Source organism: Lottia gigantea, assembly GCF_000327385.1.
Source record: "Lottia gigantea unplaced genomic scaffold LOTGIsca_30, whole genome shotgun sequence".
Taxonomy (NCBI): domain Eukaryota; kingdom Metazoa; phylum Mollusca; class Gastropoda; family Lottiidae; genus Lottia; species Lottia gigantea.
The window spans coordinates 411,456-433,298 of NW_008708987.1; the positions used below are offsets into that span (position 1 = coordinate 411,456).

Consider the following 21,843-nt stretch of genomic DNA (forward strand, 5'->3'; position numbering starts at 1 on the left):
AAAATGATCAAAGAGTTTGGTTGAAAGTTGAAACGCAGCCTTGACTACTAAACTAAACAGTAAGAGTTACTACCTACAGGTTTTTTAAAAATGATATCTGGACAAAATTTCAGATCTATGAGACGGTACAACCACTAAAATTTTTAGGATCTTTATCAGACATGGGTGTTTCTTTTTCTTTCACTGGAGGTAAGTTCTCTGGCTTCTCTCCCTTTGTCTGAAAATAATATTTGAAAAACATAACAGAGACCCCTTATAACCTTACATTACAGATTTTTTCGTGCTGTTTCCCTTACACTCTTGTTATAAATATTTTCTATCCTTGGGTCTATAAATAAAAACCTTAAATTAAGATAATCTGAAAAAATCAGAAATATCAAAATCATCTTTAAATTTAGTTTTATTGTCCAATCAGATTACAGTATTTTTTCAAGTTTTTATCTTAGTTCAGTGTTTGAAAAATATGACACCTGATTAAAAACTTACTTTAGGTTCTGGTTTGGGTGCCATGGTTGGGTTAAACTGTTTATAAACATCTAAAGTCCACAAGGAATGTAACGCTGGGGCTGCATAGTCTTCAGGACTAACTAAACCATACGTAGCTTTTAATTCCAACTGTGGTGGATCGAACGCAACTTTCTGATGATAGCTGAAATAAATTGAAAACTTACAAATAAATAATGTCCTAAATCCTTTATATATGTTGGGTTTAATAAAATGTAGATAGGTGTTTAAAGAACAAATATTGAATGCTGATCTGAATGTCTCAATTTGGTTATTCACACCAATTAATTCAACAGAGGATGCTTTCTACCAACTGGTCCTTGGCCAAACGTTGGCCATATTCGATGGGTCAACTGGAATAATGAGGAGGAAAGATAAATATTCACACACAAATTGAGATCCCACAACTATCTTTTTTTGACGTAACCAAAAAGAACGCTTTAAACATTTGACTGTGATGATGAACATGAAAACCATGACAAATTTTTGATACTTACATCATACCATTTTCTCTCTCACATTTCTCTAACGTCCTGCGAACTAACGGACCAAGTTTTCTAAAGAATATATGATCCTGTGGTCTAGCTGTTGTACCTGCTCCTTTACAAGTAGCATATTCTTTACATAGTAACGATGATTTCTCATATACTGCAATTAATTAAACTCAAATTAGTTTTATGTTGGTTTTTTGCTCTTGATTGGCTAACGAAAATGGACAATTCCATGAAGAATGAAATGAAATGAAGATAGCCTGTGATAGCAGTGTAAGCTAATTTCTTTTGATTCTCAAGCGTCAAAATATTTGTAACATGTCTAGTAGATCACCATAGAACAGTGGTTCCTAATCTATTTTCTACACCACTGACGCCCTTGTCCCACACCCCTAGGTGAAAACACCCCAGGTTGGGAACCAGGACCATAGACAAAGGTTATTTCACTTCAATTGTTCTTCGGGTTTTGTTCTTTGTTCCATAGCATGTCTTGACAATGACAAGGGAAGCCTGGTCGAAAAATCAAAAGATAACATCTTAAAGACAGCAGAGAATAACAGATCTTCAGATTTGTGAGAAAGTGCCCAATGCAATGAGCCACAATGGATCCTTTTGTTTGCCAAAAGCTGTGAAAAATTAACGGACTATCACTTACATTGCACACTCTCCCTTAATCCTCTGATAGCCTCACCACATTTATCTTGAGCTAGTAATGTTTCTCCATGATAACTGTGAGCCTGTATATAATGGAGAAAGAAATATGGCTTCACTACAATCACAGTGCAGTGCTAGGACTAGTTAGAGGGTATTAGAGGCGAAAAAAATTATGATTTGTAAATATTCACATTATTGGATGGTCTCAAAGTTAGAAGTCTGGGCTTTTAATTCTGAAATATGATTGTTAATAATTCTTTTAATTTGCCATCAATAAAACAGTCACACATTTCAAAATAAGTCAAATATAAAATTCAATTTTGCAAGGAAAATAATTTAACTCACATAAGATAAATAAAAAGATTGTTTGAGTTGAAAATACTTCCTCCATTTTCCAACTAGGGCCACTTCTAGACTGGATAAAGTATCATCTTAAATAAAGAAACAAATTAGTCAGTCACAAAAATACAGAAAACTCATCTTCACAATGTCAAGTTTTTTATGAACTTTGTCCAATACCTTGACTTCATTAGCCACTATTCATGAGAAGATGTTTAAAACTATGGTCACAAAGTTACAGATAAAGTTCATCAGCAGGCCTATACACACATGCTGTACACACTATAAAATTTGTACTAAAGTAGAATTTGCACAAGTTCATAAAATTATTGTCATTGAACTTGTTTGAAAATTGCCTAAATTACTGACTTTAACGTTTATCTCATTCTTTGCGACAATCAAACTCTGAAACTCTAAGTTTGTGAGCAGGCGTCTATTCTACTTAGTCTCCTATTCTTTGCAGGAGATTGGAGATAAGACACAAAACATATATTATACCTGCAGATTGATACATTTGACTGGTTTCAAAAGATAAAGCAGCAATTAAACTAGATGAGTGTTTCATCTCTACTGCTCTGGCTAGCGTCACTGAAAAAACAAATTCAATGCATTAAAATACCAACTTTTACTACAGAAGCTCATACACATACATAAGATAACTAGAAAAATAAAATTTCCTAATCCATGATTCACGAGGAAGAGTAAGCTCACTATTTCAGGAACACCTGATACTACCTCTATTGAGAGGTCCAATTTTATTTTGTTTCATTTCCGGAATGTTGTTTCCCGATTGTTTTTTTCACCCGATTTTTCCTGTCCATAGATTTTCCTACTGGCTTTGAGACTTTTGTATTCTTTCGTTCGGCTTATTAATAAATCAAACAAACTGAACAGATATCTAAATTAAGTCAATATTAAGTACTATATCTAGAACATTATGTTTACATTATTATCAGATAGAATTGAAATTGAAATAAAAATGTTTTTAAAGAAATCATCAATTTATAATTTCAGTGTAAGAATTAAAGTATCAGTTTATTATATAATATATTATTATTATCTTATTGATTTTTAGGTCTTTGGACTACAAGTACGAATATCCATTTTAACATATCAACCTTAACATTCATGAACATTGTTTTTACCCTGTACCAGTGCCTTCTGTTGTATATTAACTTGTTTCCTTTCAGCCACCCTAATCTCTTATATCTAGACACAACTTTATGGAACACTTTTACCAGTGATTATTGTTCCATAAAGCTTAATTCCATGAAACTAGAACATGCGAACTCACCATTTGAGCGGCCCAGGGATTTGGGAACTAATGGGAACTATTTATGCATCAAGTTACAGAGATCTATATAACAAAAACTCAAATATAATGTAGGATGTGTAAAGGGAAGAAACTGTTTTCTACCTTCTTGTGCTTCAGCTGTAGATTGATAAATATAAGCATCTAACACCCTGGAATCTGTATCTACACCATTTTCATTATTTTCACTCAGTTTACCAATTATATCATTCTGTCAATAAAAAATTAACAAGTTTGAATAATAGATTAAAAAAAAAACAAAGTCTATTATAGAAAATAAACCAAATACTTTTTTATCATTACATAAAGCCTTACAATAATTAATGCATGCAATGGTGCCAGGTTTCTTATTTATCATGATAATATCTCTGTTTTTAATGCATATGTTTTTGGCAATTTCAACGGAACAAGTATCATTTCTATGTAAGTAAAAAAATGTTCAAGTATAATATAAGTTTATTAATAATAATAATAATAAACTCTTTATTTTACATGGATCAAAATTAGGCCCAATACACAAGGACATGGTCCTGTCTAACATTCAGCCCTTGGGGACAAACATAGACTCTTTTTTTTACAAGGGTCAGAATTAGGCCCAATTCAGCCCATGGTCAGTCATACCTTAACATTAGTAAAAATACCAGCAGCTAGTCTCAGACATTTATGTACTTCTTTAGCTTCTTCCATATCAGGTCTAGAGAAAACAGAATCAGGTTTTATATCAAAAGGGTTGTAAAGAGGTTTTCTAAATTATTTATGTGTATCAGGGACACTGATTGCATTAATTTGCACCATTCCAATTTTCAATCAGATGTCTTAAGTCCTTGCAAGTACACAAAAACTTCTATGATGCCATGAAGCTATTGATAATAGCGATAGTTACGTCAGTAATGCTTTACAGTCTTTTTAAGATGAAAATCCTACGTTCTACTACAAAAGCATCTCATCCACATAGATAACAATGTTTATTTGATTTGTATCTATTGATTGAAACAACATATAAAAGTTTATAAAAGAATCAAGTCTAATCAACTTACTCTTCCTTAGCCGCTAATTTAGCGGAATGTTTTGTATACCATAATGCAACATTAATGGCCATGTGAGCATATTCAAATGCAGCATCTTGTTGTTGTCTGAAATCAAAATTTAGCAATATATCATGAAAAGCTAAAATATACATGTTATAAGTATAGTTATTAGTATTGAAGGAATCTATTACTTAACTGGAATACGAGTATGAATTTCCATTTCAAAATATTAACACTAACATTTGTATACATTGCTTTAACCCTGTGCCAGCGCCTTCTGTTGGATAGTAACTTGTTACCTTATTATCTCGACCTATGCCGGGATTGAACCCTGAACCTTCAGGTTAGCGAGCAAGCGTCTAACCCATTCACAAGATAAATCAGTTTTGTAATTTGTATCCAGTAAACTAACATTTTCAGCTTTTTGACATTTACTGTAATATAACTTCTTATAAAGAAAACTAAAAAAAGATAACTCACATTGCAGCATTACCCATCAGACTGTTAGTCCATTTAAACTTGACAATTTTCTGTAGTTTATTCTCCTGTTCTTGAGGATCAATAGGAGATATCAGACCGAGGAGAAGAGAGAAATAGTCTTTAGTAGCTTTATCAATAACATCTCGAGAATGATTGGGATCAGTTAGTAGTTGTAATAAGGCAGTTCTCGTCTGTCTTAAATCACTGAAATTACAATTAGTATTTTACAAATATAATAAAACAAAAATCCATACAAGACAAGTCTGTTAATCAAATTCTTGTCCAAAGCAATGTGTATGTAAGTGATTGCATGATAAAATATAGAGAATCCTTGTTGAAATGGTGCTTAAATAAATACAGTTATTATATTGCATAAGAATAGCGTTATTTATATGTGAAGTACCAAGTAAGTGTTCAATTGTCTTTTGTCTCAGGGCACTTTGTCATTGCTATGCCTATTAGTAAATTCCTAAATGGATCATACTGTAGGAACGGGGAGTGTTGCTTTATGCTTCATTTAAGAGAATAATGCCAAAGTATAGCCATATGTGTAGGCATAGGGACAAAAACAATTTGTAAAAACTAAAATGATCTCTTTGATAATAATAAGGAAATAATTAAAACAGAGAAAAGGTGAAAGAGAGTTCACATAAAGTAGTATAAGATCTCCATTTTCATAATGTCAAGCCAAGAAGTTAAAAGGTCATCCATTATCTATATGACAGAGTTACAATTATAACCGTTGACAAAAGAGTGATATGGTTATCATTGTATTATGATCGTTTATCATTTGACTTGATGAAGAAATAAACCTTAGCGATTACAAAATATGCAAATTTAGACTTTACATTCACACTAAATCATTGTCAAACTAAGAAATTTAAATACATTCATCGTTTACCTAAATATTTTACGTGTTGGTTCACTTGTTGTCACTCCATGTAATTCAAAACTGACCACAGCAGTAGCCTTCAAAGGATTTCGATGAAACCAGTACGCCATTTTTGTTTTGATTCATAACCGGAAGTAGAAAGAACTCTCTATTTTTAGAAAATAAATTTTGTCACGTTATCACATGACACTTCAGAATTTCTATTTTTAGATTGCCTGCTCGACAGAGTAACATACGCTAAGAAAGAAAATTGGATAATCAAGTAAACCAAAGCTCGGTTATTAAAATTTTCCAAGTAGATTGGTTGATTCTGATGCGAGTTGGACATTGTCTGCAAAGCCAAACTTTATTTGCATTCTAGAGGCTTCCAGTTAAATGAATTGAATGGAGTTTTACGTCCTACTTTTCTGAACCATTTGGGCTAATGAAGACGGGAGGCTGCCAGTTAAGGGGTATTGCGTTTTTATGGCACGCCAAGGGATTTTAAGTCTTACTGGTTTTTGCTTCTCCTCGAGGATCCTCTATCAACTCATTCAGTTTAATTTCAATGAAAAACAGTTGGAGTTCAATATGGTAATATACGCCCACATAACATGTTCTTTGTTAGCCCGTAAGTTTGTGGAATCGAAGAGAGCTAAAATTTTGAATTAATGGCTTGTTACGTATCCTTCAGGTCAGGTCTTGGACGAGTTAAATTGCCATTTTTTTGGTGAACTGTCTTCCACTTATTGCCCAAGACTTATCAAAAAAATAACAATAGACTCTTAGGCAAGTTTAACACGTACCAGAGAAACAAGACGAAATTTCAAACTGTTTTTATAAAGTATAGATTCCGACAGAAGAAAGAAAATTCTAATTCAGACTTCAAAAACATCAAAGAGATTCTTCAACATTCCATGAAAGAAAATGAGTATTTCATTCGTAACAAGTATGTATTTGTATATCCTGTTGTTTATTTTAAGTTGAAAGGTGGTGAAAACCGATCAAAATAAAATAGAAGGAAACTGACACGTGTTTTTAACGGTGGTAATTATTAACTAGACATTATACTCCGCTTTAATCACAAATCTTTAAAGAAACTCTACATTTATTGGCTGTTTTGAGGAAAAATGATAGGAAAGGCGAGATCTTTGATCCAAAACGATAATTCCATTGCCGCGCGTGCTACATCAAAGAAGCCGCCAAGCGGTAAGATCAAAAGGTAATTGATGTTGTTTGCCGTTTGTTGATTGGTGTTGTCAAATCAAAGGTCGTATGGAGAGAAATTTGTTCCAAATTGTGAAAGTTTCATAGATATTTGGACTACCTATTGCAAAGAATAACGGCTTTTGGTCTGGCGTTTAAAGGAATATTATTACTTTGTCTCTCGACATTTCTTATAAAGATTAAAGCAAGTCTCATAGACGAGAGTTTTGTCGTTCAGAGGAAGAAAGTAAATTTCTCTGTCCGGTTTTCTCATTTAAAGATTTTTTTTCACGTTTTGATTTGGTGGATAGACTCATGTTTAAAGGAGTGAGTTCTTCAAGGAAAACAGTCCGTTCAATTTTCATTATAATTGTGAACAATATACACATGTTTTTCCTATTTTCTTGTTTAGTTTACGTAGTGTGGACGTTATCTAACCATGGTAGTGATGGATATACAGGAACCGGACTGGTTACAGAGAGTAATCAATATTTCGGAAATAGCCTGGTAACTATGAATATTTTCTTTTTACGTACAAGAAGATCATTAAAAGAATAGTTAAGTGATTTTCTAAACTTTTTATGTGTATTTTAAAGAACCACAAAAGTCTTACTGAAAATTAGAATGGTGTAAATCGGTGATAACAGTGTTTCCTATTCACTTAAATAGTTGAGACAACCTTAGTCACTTTAACCAATGCACGGTTTTCAGCACGTGTATATTGATAAATGACACATATAACGTAATTTCAGCTTTTAATTTGAAATTCCTTTTAATTTTGGGAGTATTCCATTAGGTTAAACTAATGAATGATATATTACAGGTGCTTGTTGAATATATCTCGACATTGGAAAACCGTAAAAGGGTAGACGTTCGTATTCATATGCTGAAGAAAGGGACTGAAAAATAAGACGTAAAACTCCATTTACTTGAATTCTTTTTTCAAATCTTGACATCGACATGCTCCCACCTTTTTCGACCGATTTTTTTCCCATCTAGACAAGGTCAATCTAATTTTCCCCGTGTTATCTTCACACAGATTGTTTGCTGTTTGAAGGTGTACAGTCAGGATAGGTCTTAATGTCTCGATATAAACATTAGAAATTTTATCTTTGTTTAGAAAAACATCAAAGACGAAAAGGTGTAAAGGGGGATTGTTTGAGTCTCATTTTAGAGCTTGTTTTTTAAGATTTAATAAGGAATTATCTATAGACGATAAGATATAAAGTCTTTGATGCCAATGTTATTCGGTAGAGTTGCAGGAATTACATAATGTTAAAAGTATTTTAATGTGTAATATTACTTATGATAATAGCTTATGTGCAACTATTTTCGATAATTATTTACATAACCAAAAACTGAAATAATCCTAACTTGATTTTAACACTACTACATATTATACCCCTATTTCCATGAAATATTATAGAGGGGGGGGGGGGGGGGGGTTATAGGGGGGCCCCACAGACAAGTCTTCACTATTATGTACAATGACTAGCTAAATTTAGGTGGCAACCCGGGCCAGCCTTTTTCTGTTATGTGCCTATCCCCCCTACCCCCATGCTAACGAAACACAAGCACAGTATCGTTAGACGTTAAATTTCTATTTCATTTCACTCTGCTCATTTGGCTACAGTTAATCTCGAACTCGGTCAAGGTCTATAGGATATTACAGAAATTAACCACAATCCCACCATATTTTATTTTCTTTGATATAAATTGACGTAAACAATATGGCTAGAAAGTCTCGGGTCAGGAACACAGTATTAACAGGTGCGCGAAGTCTTATCCATTCACGTTTCTACGGGGGAGCCAAGTGGTGCTATGACTTCTCCGCCCAGAATTGAGACTGACCCTTTCGCTCTTTAATGCATGGTGCTGTTTGCTCCCTTGTCAATTTTCCCGGGGAAAATATTTGCATTATAACCACATTGTTGAAAAGGTGACGTATTCACAGAAATCTACCCCATTCATTTAAAACAAGACTGCTTTCAGTTCAGTTACCGACATCATTTTAAAAATAGAAGCATAAACTAAATATAATTTTAAATAAACCGAAGGAACCCTATTATATAATTTTCAAACAAAATTATCGTTTTAGGAACAGCTCTTAATTAACACGGTATAAGCTTTCTAAGAATTTTGATTATCGACATCAAAGTGAAATCTATCCAATTTCTTTTATCTTGAGGAATGGTGAATAAAGAAAGAGTTATTTTCATGCAAGACATCAAAGCTAAGGAATGGTAAACAAGTCTAATGATAAACCCAACTCATTCTCCTCTCTTCCAATTTCATTTCATTGTTTTACATCTTTTCAACTCTAAATTCTTGATTTTATCTAAGGTGTACTAGAGTGCAGTGCAAAGAGCAGACTCGTAGGCGGAAGGGAATGGAATGGAGACTCAAATATTCGACTCGATGTCACATAGCATGTAGTACGATTATAACAGGGCATTACTAGAATCATGATTAACAGGGCTTGAAAAAGAACCGATTGCTCTCTTTGCCAGAAAATGTAATGGGACTCATTCATTTTCCGAATGCACCCCGAACAAACAATGGTTTGTAGGGGGTAAGCTGCTATCGTCAGCGGAAGTGGGGGAACCAGCTTTACGTCTCAAGATATCTGAGATTTCCCGAATTTCTAACTTGGTTATGGGATTTTTGCCCGAAAAACTCTTGCTTTCGGGGCTGCGAGAGGGGGGGGGAGGGCTCCTCTGCTCCTCTTTGGCTACGACACTGTCCAGCGTCGTGGGTTGGTAGTGGTTTCAAAATCCCAAGAATCCGTATTAATTTGAGATATTTATTTTCAGAAAGGATATAATGAATCAACAGATGTGGTTGAGAAGGAGTCAGTCCATAGGGAAGGAAAAACTAGATACGATCTTCCAGATGAAGAAACGTTAAGGGCAGCTCTGAATCTTCCCAGAATTCGTAATGGTTATCACAGGCGTCGTAAAAATAAGGAGAGATCGTCCAAAACATCAAGACGTAACCGAGGATCCGTTGATAGAAATGGCAGAAGAAGGAAGAAAAATAGAAAACCAAACATGAAAGAGAAAAGTGAGTATTACTGTTTAAGTTTTTGAAGATGAATGTGAATGCTGCCTTTTCTCTCTTGTTAGAACGGCCATCAACTATGGTTTCTCCACATTGAGCTTTATTCTGGGTCAAATAAAAAGGTGACAGTTATATTTGAAGTTGGAGTTTGATATGAAAATCTGCCAGATGAGATTGATGACAAATAAAATAAACTGAACTTTCATTGCAACGAACCTGGCCAAAATCTGTAAGGTGTAATGTCACCTCTTTATTTTGTAGCGTCTGATCAGGGGACGTGGAGTGAATGGGGACAATGTAACAAGACGTGTGGAGTTGGACAGCAAGAAAGATGGCGAGCTTGTGGCGTGAACTGTAAAGAAATTGAATCCAAACCATGTTTATCAACAACTTGTCCGGGTAGGTCCTAATCTAATTCATTTTAGACTTGGAATTTCGTTTATCTCTATACCTTGTATGTTTCGCCCCAATTGTAATCTAGCAAGTTTTGTATACCACTGTCCCGTTCTACTGACGTTATGTTCAACCAATCAAAGCACGTGTCATGTTGAACCCGTTTCTTGACTCAATGGCGAATTATGGAAGACCATCATCTAAAGTAGAGTAATATGACAGCCTCTGAAATTGTGTCAAGTTTATTGGTGTAATTGGTCAGCGAAAAAACGTCGAGTCCTCTAACTGACCAATAAACATCCCCAACGAGCAAGTGAATTATGGGTAATCAAGTAAGAGAAGACTGACCTTGTTCCTTTCCCGAATTGCTGATAGCAAACACTTGAATTCTCTCTTTTTTTTTAAACAGATTCAGCAAATTCAAAATGGACAGAGAAATGGGAATATTATGAAATATTCAACAAGGAGGAAGCAAATCTTGTTAATAAAGGTTGTTAAATCTTCAGCATCATGGTATCACTCCCAATTATAACGATGTATGGATATCTATACTCTTAATGATGACTTAACTTCCGGTTGCAACTCTCGATAAGCACAAGATGGCTAACTTCCGGTCTCAACTCTGCATCGACTTAACCAGTCATCAGACATGTCTTGAGGCATTTGACTATTTTTATGAAGGAAAACAAAACCAAACGGGACGATTCATGCCACCTTGTTACTGGGTTTGTCAAATTATCATATTTGTCTTTGAGACTAATTAATATGTAAGTTCAGATTTTTCTATTTGACTGAACCCCGACGTTGTACACACTAAGGGGCATAGAGGCAATGTTCGATATTGATCGCCATTTTGTTTTATTTCAGATTTCAAATCTAAAGATGCTTGTGAGAGGTGGATGAAATGTAGTAATAAATCCATTCATCATTATTTAACAAAAATAGCAACACTTCCCAGTTGCCCGTGTAAATACCCACTAACTGTGGGCAGAGACAAGAAAATCAGGGATTCGTCTTTAGAAAAGAATTTTGTTTGGGAGGACGCGAGTTCAGAGGAAGAAAAACTGAATATTTACAAACCGGGTGCCAAATATTGTATTCGTTCAAAATTGACTTCCAATGCTTTGGCATCACAACAGTGTTGCTATGACGACTACCATCGATTGATAACACGTGGTCGTGATGCTGGAACTCCGAATCTAGTCAGTCCCCAGCTGTCAAAAGAGTTACATAGAAAGGTTGATGTTCTACCCTGGGTTTTGTGTAAAGGCGACTGGACCAGGTAAGGGACTTGGAATGAAGTGGCCCGTGAATCTTAGCACACTTATTGCAATTGACAGATACTCTCTGCTAAAGATGACCCACAGAAAGGTTATGGGATTAATAATGTAGGCTATATATAATAGCCAAGCCCTAATCCCAAAGGAAGCATTAAGGTATAGCTTGGAGAATGACAGTACCTGTTTCACGATTCAACGCTGCCAACTGTGATCCAAACGCAAAACACTTTCGCATTGGTCAAAATTTAAGAATTTCACCATGTTGTTCTTAGATTTAGGTGACTGTCATGCCGTTGATGACTGAGTCGACGAAGAGGGTCGTTGTCAATTGACCAGCAAACTGGTTCATGGAACAAGATTGATTTCCGCTACTGTAGCATTGTAAAGCAGAGACTAAAATACAAACTCCTGAATATCTATCGCGATTGGATGAACGGTTTCTAAAACATCAATTTTTCACAACACATTCTGGTACAAATCTTATCTATCTCATTTCTTTTTTCAGATATAACTTGGTAATAAACCCGAACAATAAAAGACAATGTGAAGAGAATCCGAATATAGCGGAAATTAAACATCAAATATTACTGGCCAAAAATTATTGAACATTTTCTACCTCAGATACGTGTCAGATCTCGGTTTAACGAGTCACATATACTTTCTGGATGAAAGGAATTATAAAGAAGGAGATCTGTTTTGCTCTGGTATAATAATGTGATGGTTTTGGTGAGGCTGCAAAGACACAGCAGATTTACACTCTTTTAAATAAAGGGTATTGGCAATTGAACAAGACAAATTGAGCAGCTGACAGATAGGCTTTCTCTTAAATACGTAAAATGCGGATGAGCAAGGCTGCTTGTTCAACGTGGGAAGCAGTTGTAGCGGCCTTTTGGAGCACAATTCCCATTAGTTTAAAAATCTATTCGCTTACTAATAATTGAAATCAAAATTTTTGATTAATCTTTTAAGGCATCTTTGGTTCTCTAGTTAAGCTTTGTTTTAATGGTATCTATTGACGCTTTCCTTGGCATTGTCCTCGACATGCTATAAGAGATGTACGTGTTAAATGAAGTCAAAACTGGGTTCTCAAAGTTTTTGTGATTTATCTTTGAGACAGAATACTATCAGCACAGTTAACTACATTTAGAGTTTATCAAATTTTGAATACTATTTTATTGAGTTTCAATGATTTAAGTAACACCTTATGACTCTATAAAATATTCAAGTGATCATTTCAACTCATAATGAATCGTTATTAACAGATAATATATCATAATGTACTTCTTGAAACTGCAATAAAACACTTAAATATCAGAAATATTGGACCCTTCATTTCAGTATTGATGATAGGTATGTCAGGTGACAGAAGAACCAGACGATATCAAGTCTCTGACAAAACGATTTGCCATAGTTGCACGAAATTAGAAATAAGTCTTGCTTGAAGTTGGCTACTCATTCGGACTTCGTCTGAAGCAGCTCCTGTGTGACTTGTTTTTCAATTGAATGTGCGTGTACAACACGATTCAAAGAATTTGCCATTTACAGGGATAGGAATAAGTGCTTTTGGATACAGAACATAGCTTCCCATGTGAATTGCCTTTAATTGATGTGTTTTATATTTCACTGAAGTGAATGTTGAGTGCTTGTTTCTTGCCGTGGAATACAACGGTTTGTACATCGTTAATCAAAAAAAAAATCAGACTGTACATTGATCTGTACTGCAATGTCTGGCCAGTTTTCAGCTGAATATATTCGAAGTCAGCCAGAGTTTCAGTTTCTGGCCTGTAAGGAGCGAAAAGAAGGAAAAGCAAGCATCAACCTCAATGATCTGTCACTGAGAATAATGGAACGATCTGACGACAAAGATACTTCGAAATCGGAAGATACCGGAAGTGCTAGATCAACTCCGAGAAGTAGGGAGTTTGTCTTGCAGTCACAACCGTCTCCGTTTCGACCAGTTACCAGTCCAGATGTGAACGGCTCTACGAGAACTTCGTCAAGAAGCTCGACGCCCTCCTTTACCCTGGCATGTCCTACGGGAGACAAACGACGATCAACTCCAAGACCCCAAACTGCTGTTCCCATATTTCCTCACTTCCTTATGAGAGGATACGGATTGGATGACGCCAAGAAAGAAAATCCCGATGATGAACCTCGTCGATTACGCCGAAAGAGTTCCAACTATGATCCTACAACGGACAAGACGCAGCAATTTCTGAAAGGATTTAGTCAAGCAAGCAGGACTCTGATGCCATTAAAGAGGGGTCTACGACGGGTGGAAGTTCATTATTCAGAGACGAACGTTCATCAGAACGATTCGAGAATTTTCGCTGATTTGATCAAGAATGCTCATAAAGCCAACATAATTTGCCAAGAGAATGTGGATAATTTGGAACGACGACTGTTAACAAAACGAACTGACTTAAAGAAAGCAACAACGTTTTATGATATCTACCCATTGCCACCGTCCTCTATAGCACTTCCTAGATCAGCTCGTATCGGAGCTAGAACTGTGGCAGCAAAGAAAGAGGAGAGAAAGAAACGTATTAAGAAGAAAGATGAAAAGCTTAAACTGGGATATGAACCTAGAGTTTGGAGTTTGAAATCACCAACAGAAGAAGAATATAAGAATGTTGTTGATTGTCGATATCTGCGAGTTTCTCCCAAATACCAACCAGAACTGTATGGAATCAAGCAAGTGGAATATTCTGAAAGGCCCAAGACAGTTGGATAGTGTGAGCTCTTAGTTAATGTGAAAATGGTACCCTATACAACGTTCATGAACTCTGTCAAATGACGCCCAAACGGTCATTTTGAAATTTGACTTGAAATTGCATCCTGACCCATAAATTAACATTATTTTTTTAAACCCAATGACACAGCAATAGTCGTTTGGAACATTGTGCTAATTGTTCTGAACTCAGGTCTTCGTCTTGGGCTATGTGTTTTATTAGTCTCGTGTTGCAACAGCATATCTGCAATATTACAACGCCTGTTCACTCTCATTCTTGAGCGATTAGCGATGTCCTTTCATTGAAGAATTGTTGTCGCCGCTCTGGAAGTGAAAGAATATATTATATAAATACGTGTTTCCAAATGACGACGATCTTCAAATATGATATTCATACTGGGTATCCAAAATGTTTAATCTCATATCCGACAAAAAACAGTACCATTTTAACTCTAAATACAGTTTAAACTGCACCTTAAAATGTCTTTATGATCTTTGGGGAAAGACTCAAGCCTTTCCTTTGATCATATTGTTTTATTTTCTCATTGTTTGTTTGGACAACCAGTGATTCAATGTTATACAAATCAATGGACAAAATTCTTTTATTTTTCAATCAAGTCAGATTATAGGAATTTGTCAGGTCAACCATCAAATACCCTAATGATAAAGGCTCAATGAGACGCCCTTGGCTCACCCCAATATCTAATACCAAAATGATTGACATATTAGTCGCTCTATACACTCGTAGCCTTTGATTGGAATAGTACAACTAGGACCTGAACTATTTGATCGTGTTAGATTATTCGGCTTTGAGTTCCGCTGTAGCAAATAGGCCTAACTTTTTTGGAGACGGAATATCTGTTGTGTGCATAATTTTCTTCATAAAACGCCAAAACCCTTCGAATATCCCTTTCCACCAATATACATATTAAAAATTGTGGACATTATACGTGTACAGATTTTTCTACTTATGGACTGTACGATTACTCCGCTATAAGGGATTTAAATGAAAGAAATGGTCTAGGGTTGTCGCCCTTCCTTCTCCTAATTAAGGATTGATTTAGTTTATTCAGTTTATGTATATTATCCTAGAATTATTATAGATTACACATTGTTAAAAAAGGATTTGAACTCGAAATGTGTATCTTATACTGATGTCTTCTGAAGACAAAATATCCTGAAATGGTAAGGTTTTGTTAATTTTTCAGGATTTTATTTCTCTTGTAAAGATGTGATAAAGTTGATAGAATACTCCAGATTGAAAAGTTACTGTCTATGGAATCTAATTGCTTTAACTTATGTTGGATACAAAAACATTTCAGTCCTACGAAATAGTACGTGCTGAAGGAAGCCTTGATCTATCGCTAACCAGGTGAAATCATAAGAAAAATTAAATGTAAGTAATAATCAGAACAATTTCGACCTAGGTACATTTATTCCAGTCATATTCAATAATCGAAACTAACAAACGATTGACAGTGAAAATACCATAGTAAAAGAGTCATTTGAATAATCTTTTTCAAAGGTGGTGGTCATTGGTCAAACCAATTATTGATTTCCAGAATTGTCTGTACCCATTTACAGTTGGGTCGTGATTAAACACATAGTGAATATTATCAGATCGATCGGGGAAGAGTCGTAAAAAGACTCGTTCAAAGAGTGACTCGTCCGATGGCAAGGGGATAAATGTCAATCCTGGTACAAGTTTACCTCTGTCATATTTAAAAATCAAATATAGCAATCGATCGGCAGTGACAATGTTTAATGAATATGAATAGAATCGATCGAGGTAAAGTCAAAACAAAACCCGTAACTCGCCCAAAGTACACTAGATCAAATTCTATGGATCACAATGAATGAATGCAATCGTTATTGAATAAACGTGACTTTAAATGCAGTGAATTAATTAAATATAAAATCAAGGTTGACTCGAATAAAAGTTTTGAGTGTACCATGGACCGACTTGATTAAAAAATACACTCTTTATTATATAATAAAATCAATACAACTTGTATTAAGAAATTTGACTGGGCTATTTATTGTGTACACAATGGGCTGGTTGATTGTTTGTGTGTTTGGTTGATAGTAGTTAACGTCTGGTTCTTGCAGATGCGGATATCGCAGACTATAGGTAGTTGTTGGTAGTGGTAGTAGTTGGTAGTTGGATTTATTCATTTGGATGAACTGTTGGTATGTTGGTTTGTTTGAGGGATATATAACTAAAGTCTAGATTGGATTTGTAAAAGTGAACAAGTGCGGAAGCCTCACAAAAGAATAAATCGCCTTTTCAACCCCTAAACATTGTATTCGACCCTACCATCTTTACCTTACCGAACAAGTGCAGAGGCTTCACAAAAGAAGAGATCGCCGTTTCAACTCCTAAACATTGAATTCGACCATACTACCTTACCTTACCCCAAGGTAGGCAGTATTAGATTCTGTTCGGTGTCGAAGATTTGACTATTCTGGAGACATACATATCAAAGAAAGTTATAACATATGGTTGTCAAAGCCGCTGACAACCGATATTTTTGGAAGGAAATTCCGTAATATATAGAGGCACATATCGAGAACGAATATAAGAACGGATTATGATATAGTAAGTATAAAAGTAATAATTGTAATATAAGTAGGGCGTATAAAAATAACTTTTGAAAGAGGAACCGTAATAAAAAGTAGGTTTATTTATAATGGAGGGCGAGTTAATAAATTACATAAAAAACAAACAAGTGAAAGCACGGGCCTGGTTTGTTTCTCAAATTGAGTAAGACAATTTCGTAGGCAGTGGCAATTAGTAGCCTATCATATGAGGAGGAAATGTCAGTCATTTTCTTGGCTACGTCGAATAAATGGTCGTGGGTTATAATCTTGATCGGTGCAAGAACTTCATTCCTCCCACTTTTTACTAAGGTCGTTTACATTAAATGAAATTTCCTCTTCATAGTTTCTGTGGCGAGCATGTCCCAACGACCACCCCTCCAGCCCCAACACACCCTTTATAATTTACGCCCTTATCATAATTTACGTGTAGAGTGTTCTAGCCAAGTAGAGATAACAGTTTAGTAATGATATTTTATATAAAGTTAATTACCCCAGGTAAACAAACCTTTATAGACCTTATTAACTCTTTATAGACTTACAGTTTATTAGAAGGTAAGTGGTAGGATAAGTGATATTGAACTAAACGGAATATAACGTCTTGTTTGTCTACACCATTTTGCAAATTGTAGGTGCATTTTGAGCAAATTTCCACTTTCCATCATAAAAACATAGACTATGCCTTTACTTTACAAAATTACCATAGACAGAATATTCTTCAATATGATTATGTATAACTACATTTTATTGTATTTTGTCAGATTCAAAGTCAAGAAAAGTCGAGCAGACATCAGAATCTGCTCTAAGGGTGCTCCACTGATCTGCAAATGAAACTCAGTAATTGTGAAAAATGCTCAGAAAAATGTCGGATCCGACAGAGATGCGGCAAAGAAATCCAAGGAAGATATCTCGCGACAATTCGTTTTGTGTTCTGAACAATGTTGACTTGTACCGGAAGTTGATCACAGACGATAATTCACTTCCGGTTAAACATGGCGTAACCACAGTCACAAGGGAAAGGGCACAGATTTCTCGCAGTAGCACACATATTCTTAGCAACAAAACTGGGAAATACTCAATAATTAGGACTGAAGCAAAAACAATAGATACCGGAGGTGCTCGGCGATCACTCTTGAAATCGTCACCGCGTTACAGACTAGCAATTCCAGAGTCGCCCAGATCAATTCTTAAGAAGAGTTCCAACAGCAACAAGTGGCCGGAGGCTAGTAGTCAAAAAGCAATCCTTGATTCTGAATCTAATGATGAGGACTTCAAGGAAACAAGATTTAGTTATCGACTGGGTCCTGTCCATACTAAACGAGTCAGTTTTCATCCAAGTTCCAATACCGAACCACCGCCTAAGAACTCGTCGTACGCGTTGAATCCAAACGTACGTTTTATCCATCCGATATTGAATTCGACCTTCTATAAACTTCCAGATATTGTGCGGTGTCGGATTGTTCAAGATAGTTTGGAAGACATTTCAAAGAAGAGAAAAACTTAAGATTTGGACCATATTCTGGTTGCTTTGTAAAAAATTTACATATAAAAATATAGTGCTGCCATTACCCTAGAATTGTTATTGGTTATGTCTGTTAGAAACTAAGTTGTCGCTCGACAGATTCACAGGGTCAAGGTACTACGTCTAATACCTTGACATCATAAGGCACGAAATTTGTAAATGCAACAATTTGATTAAATTGTACACACAAGATTACAGCCAATCAGAGCCTTTGACAGAATGTCTGAAAATAAGGAGCTGACTGGCTGTATTTGTGATACATGAAAAGTGCTTGATTCCAGATAGAAACAATTCTTTCTCACATTAGTTTTGGTCTTATGAAAGAAAGAATTGTTGCAGTTGCTTCCCCTGGACTGATGTGTTACACAAATAGAGAGCATGAATATTGGATTAGGGTGTTTCAGTTGATCATGTGGGTGGGGGTTGATAGCACACTACCTTCACAAAACGCACAGCCTTTGAAGGCTGCACATAATGCCTACTTTCCATCAGCAAACGTTTGAACATGTGCCATTTGGGGCATCAGGATTATCCGAAGCAATTTTTTTATTTCTCTCCTTATACTCCGATTTGGAGGTACAGAATTTCGATACTTCCTGGATTTAACTGAATTAGTATTACCCAATTCGTCAAAAATTCAAACAATTCCATGCTCCATGTCAATTTCTGGGTCTGATGATTGTAAAAGTGACAATAGGTTACTTTTTTGTAATAGTGACTGGATTAATATCAATAATTTAATTCCCTACAAGGTCAGGGACGGAAACTGACGAATGTGCATATTAGATCGATACAACAATGCAACAACAATGCAACAAGACAACACTCTGATACCAAATGTACATGTACGATGTAGGCATACAGACAACATCTCTAGTTCTCTTCACTCATATCTTCACTCTGTCTAATACCTTGGCATAATTAGACACCTTTCGTGTAACATGAATGCTTGTGAGGCAACGATTTGGTTGGATTCTATACTCAGACGAATACAGCCAATCAAAGCTCTCAACAGAAAGACTTTAAACAATGTGGATGCATGTTCAATCGAACGCTCTGATTGACTGTATTCACCAGCGTACATTCAAATCAAATTTCTTCATTTACAGCTTCGTGCTATAAGATAAGTATGTAATGACGTCAAGGTATTAGACGTAGTCCGAATTACGTTGACATTTAAGAGATACTTTACCTTTGTCAAATTGCTCACCTCTCAAATTTGGCGTGGGGAATCGGAAACAGTGCCATGGCCTTGTGTCATGCTCCATACTCTCGAACTGTTTTGATCACGTTTTCCCGGAACGTGTTCTTACCATATGGTTCTTTTGTTTATCACAAGGAAATGTCGATGAACTTTGTATGTATATCACGCATGTAATTGCTGTTTCATGTCCTCATTGTCCGGCTATTACGAACTTCATCTTCACAATGTTAAGCTATTACAAACTACGTCTTCACAATGTCAAACTATTACGAACTGGGTCTAATGGCATATGTAACAATGTCAAGCTATTGCGAACTTCATCTTAACAGTGTCCGGCTAATACAAACTGCACCTTCACAATATCAGGCTATTACGGACTGCATCTTCACAATATCAAGCTATTACAAACTTCGAGGATCACCATGATTTAATTAGGCGAACATTTGAAAATACAGCGATTTGGTTGGATTGTAGATTTGTACGATAGCGAATACAGGCAGTCAGAGCCCAAGACAGAAAGCCTGTAAGCCATAAGACATAATGTTTACAGTCTTTATGTCAATTAAAGGATGTTTTCGCTAGCATACAATCCAATCCAATCCAATCGATGCATTATGTGATACTAGAAAAGTGACTATTGCCGTCAAGGTACTAGGCGCAGTTCGTAATAGTTTGACAATGTGAAGATACAAGAAAAAAAGCCTTATAAAGTCAAGTGTTAGATGAAGTTCGTAATAAATTGACATTGTGAAGATGAAGTACGTATTAGCTTGACATTGTGAAGATGCAGTTCGTATTAGCTTGACATTGTGAAGATGAAGTGCGTATTAGCTTGACATTGTGAAGATGAAGTTCGTATTAGCTTGACATTGTGAAGAAGCAGTTCGTAATAGCTTGACATTGTGAAGAAGCAGTTCGTAATAGCTTGACATTGTGAAGATGATGTCTCCAAGATATAAGACAGTAGAATTGGTTTAATTAGCATGGATAGATTGCATTTAATGAATAAAGACAATGGTCACGATACAGGCCAATTGTTTGTGATTAATAACTCTCAGATGTTCACTGTTATTATTATTTTATGTATTTGTGTTATGTAGAGCTCATTATTTTCAAAGACAAACAAATCTTGACGCTCGCAAAATAGCTATCCAATTTATAACCGACAATCCACTAACTGCTTTGGAAGCACGGTGGTGATCATCAGCTTAACAGTGACAGAACCATTTCTGAAAAGGAAAAGAAATTAGAAAGAAAAAAGAAACTACCATTTTTAAAAAGGATAACAATTATTTCCTTTTAACAGCTGCTCCCAAACTCTTGTTATTGATCTTCCGGGATTATCCGTATCGTAGAAATCAACCAAGTAACACTTTTTCAACCCCTGTCAGTGATGCAGCTCGAAGGGGCTGACATGGAAAAAGCGCCTAGTCGTTCGGATGGAACATTAAACCGAAGTCCCTTGTGCTTCTAGCTGTGCACTTTAACGATCCTCGACAGTTGGAAATTGAAAGAGAGTAGGCAAATGGCACTGTCCTGGCAAAATTACCTTCATTTCCAAATACAAGATGTTCCCAATCTTCATTATCCCAACTAGGTGCAGTAGGACGTAAAACTTCATTCGTGTCATTTTTCTTTAAATTTTTACGAAGTAATCAGAAATATATAATACATATAAGAATTGCTTTGTAAATTGTCGTGTTATTGAAGTTTATTTCCTGGTAAAAGACGTAGGTTATAATTATGATGTATATTTTTTTCTTTTTTAACGAATTCTACATTTTTCCGATCCATATTATAAATCCGTTTGAATAAAGAGGGCGGAAGAGAGTTTACAACTGTAATAAACAGTATGTAATTGCAAGTTAAATAGCGGTACTTAATATAATTCCCACCCACCTACCAGTTCTTGAATGGAACCAGAGAACTCTAATATATAACAGTTTTATAATGGAACGATCAAAATAAACCAAATACTTCAATTTGCTCTGATTTTTTCTTTTGTGATTTAGACATCTAAATATATCCGACCACTTCCTTTTTGCGGAAGTTTCTACAAATGATGATACATGATCTATATCAGCAAATTTAAAGGCATTTACATCCAGGGACCAAACTATTTTTTCTATGAGGCAAGAATCCCGTTGTCTTTGAAGTCAGTCTTTCATCG

At 35.5% G+C, this 21,843-nt stretch overlaps 4 protein-coding genes across 4 annotated transcripts; 3 read left to right on the top strand and 1 right to left on the bottom strand.

Moving 5' to 3' along the window:
- Nucleotides 1-474: 474 nt before the first annotated feature.
- On the bottom strand, nucleotides 475-5,820 carry LOTGIDRAFT_215894 (hypothetical protein; the record flags this gene model as incomplete). Its single annotated transcript, XM_009057452.1, has 10 exons — nucleotides 5,710-5,820; nucleotides 4,809-5,012; nucleotides 4,338-4,433; nucleotides 3,922-3,994; nucleotides 3,406-3,511; nucleotides 2,487-2,576; nucleotides 1,995-2,080; nucleotides 1,651-1,732; nucleotides 1,002-1,152; nucleotides 475-649 (listed from the first exon to the last, which is right to left on the bottom strand). Exons 1-10 carry the CDS (start codon nucleotides 5,808-5,810, stop codon nucleotides 475-477), a joined length of 1,164 nt encoding a protein of 387 aa, XP_009055700.1. The 5' UTR covers nucleotides 5,811-5,820.
- A 1,204-nt stretch (nucleotides 5,821-7,024) lies between these two features.
- On the top strand, nucleotides 7,025-10,828 carry LOTGIDRAFT_189681 (hypothetical protein; the record flags this gene model as incomplete). The annotated part of the gene is made up of 4 exons (XM_009057453.1): nucleotides 7,025-7,392; nucleotides 9,699-9,948; nucleotides 10,207-10,344; nucleotides 10,748-10,828. Coding segments are annotated over exons 1-4 (660 nt in total), but the record flags the coding sequence as incomplete, so codon positions are not given.
- Nucleotides 10,829-11,219: 391 nt separating this feature from the next.
- On the top strand, nucleotides 11,220-12,223 carry LOTGIDRAFT_118957 (hypothetical protein; the record flags this gene model as incomplete). Its single annotated transcript, XM_009057454.1, has 2 exons — nucleotides 11,220-11,620; nucleotides 12,124-12,223. Coding segments are annotated over 2 exons (501 nt in total), but the record flags the coding sequence as incomplete, so codon positions are not given.
- Nucleotides 12,224-13,341: 1,118 nt separating this feature from the next.
- LOTGIDRAFT_161604 (hypothetical protein) lies at nucleotides 13,342-14,352 on the top strand (the record flags this gene model as incomplete). The annotated part of the gene is made up of 1 exon (XM_009057455.1): nucleotides 13,342-14,352. One exon carries the CDS (start codon nucleotides 13,342-13,344, stop codon nucleotides 14,350-14,352), a length of 1,011 nt encoding a protein of 336 aa, XP_009055703.1.
- Nucleotides 14,353-21,843: the final 7,491 nt, after the last annotated feature.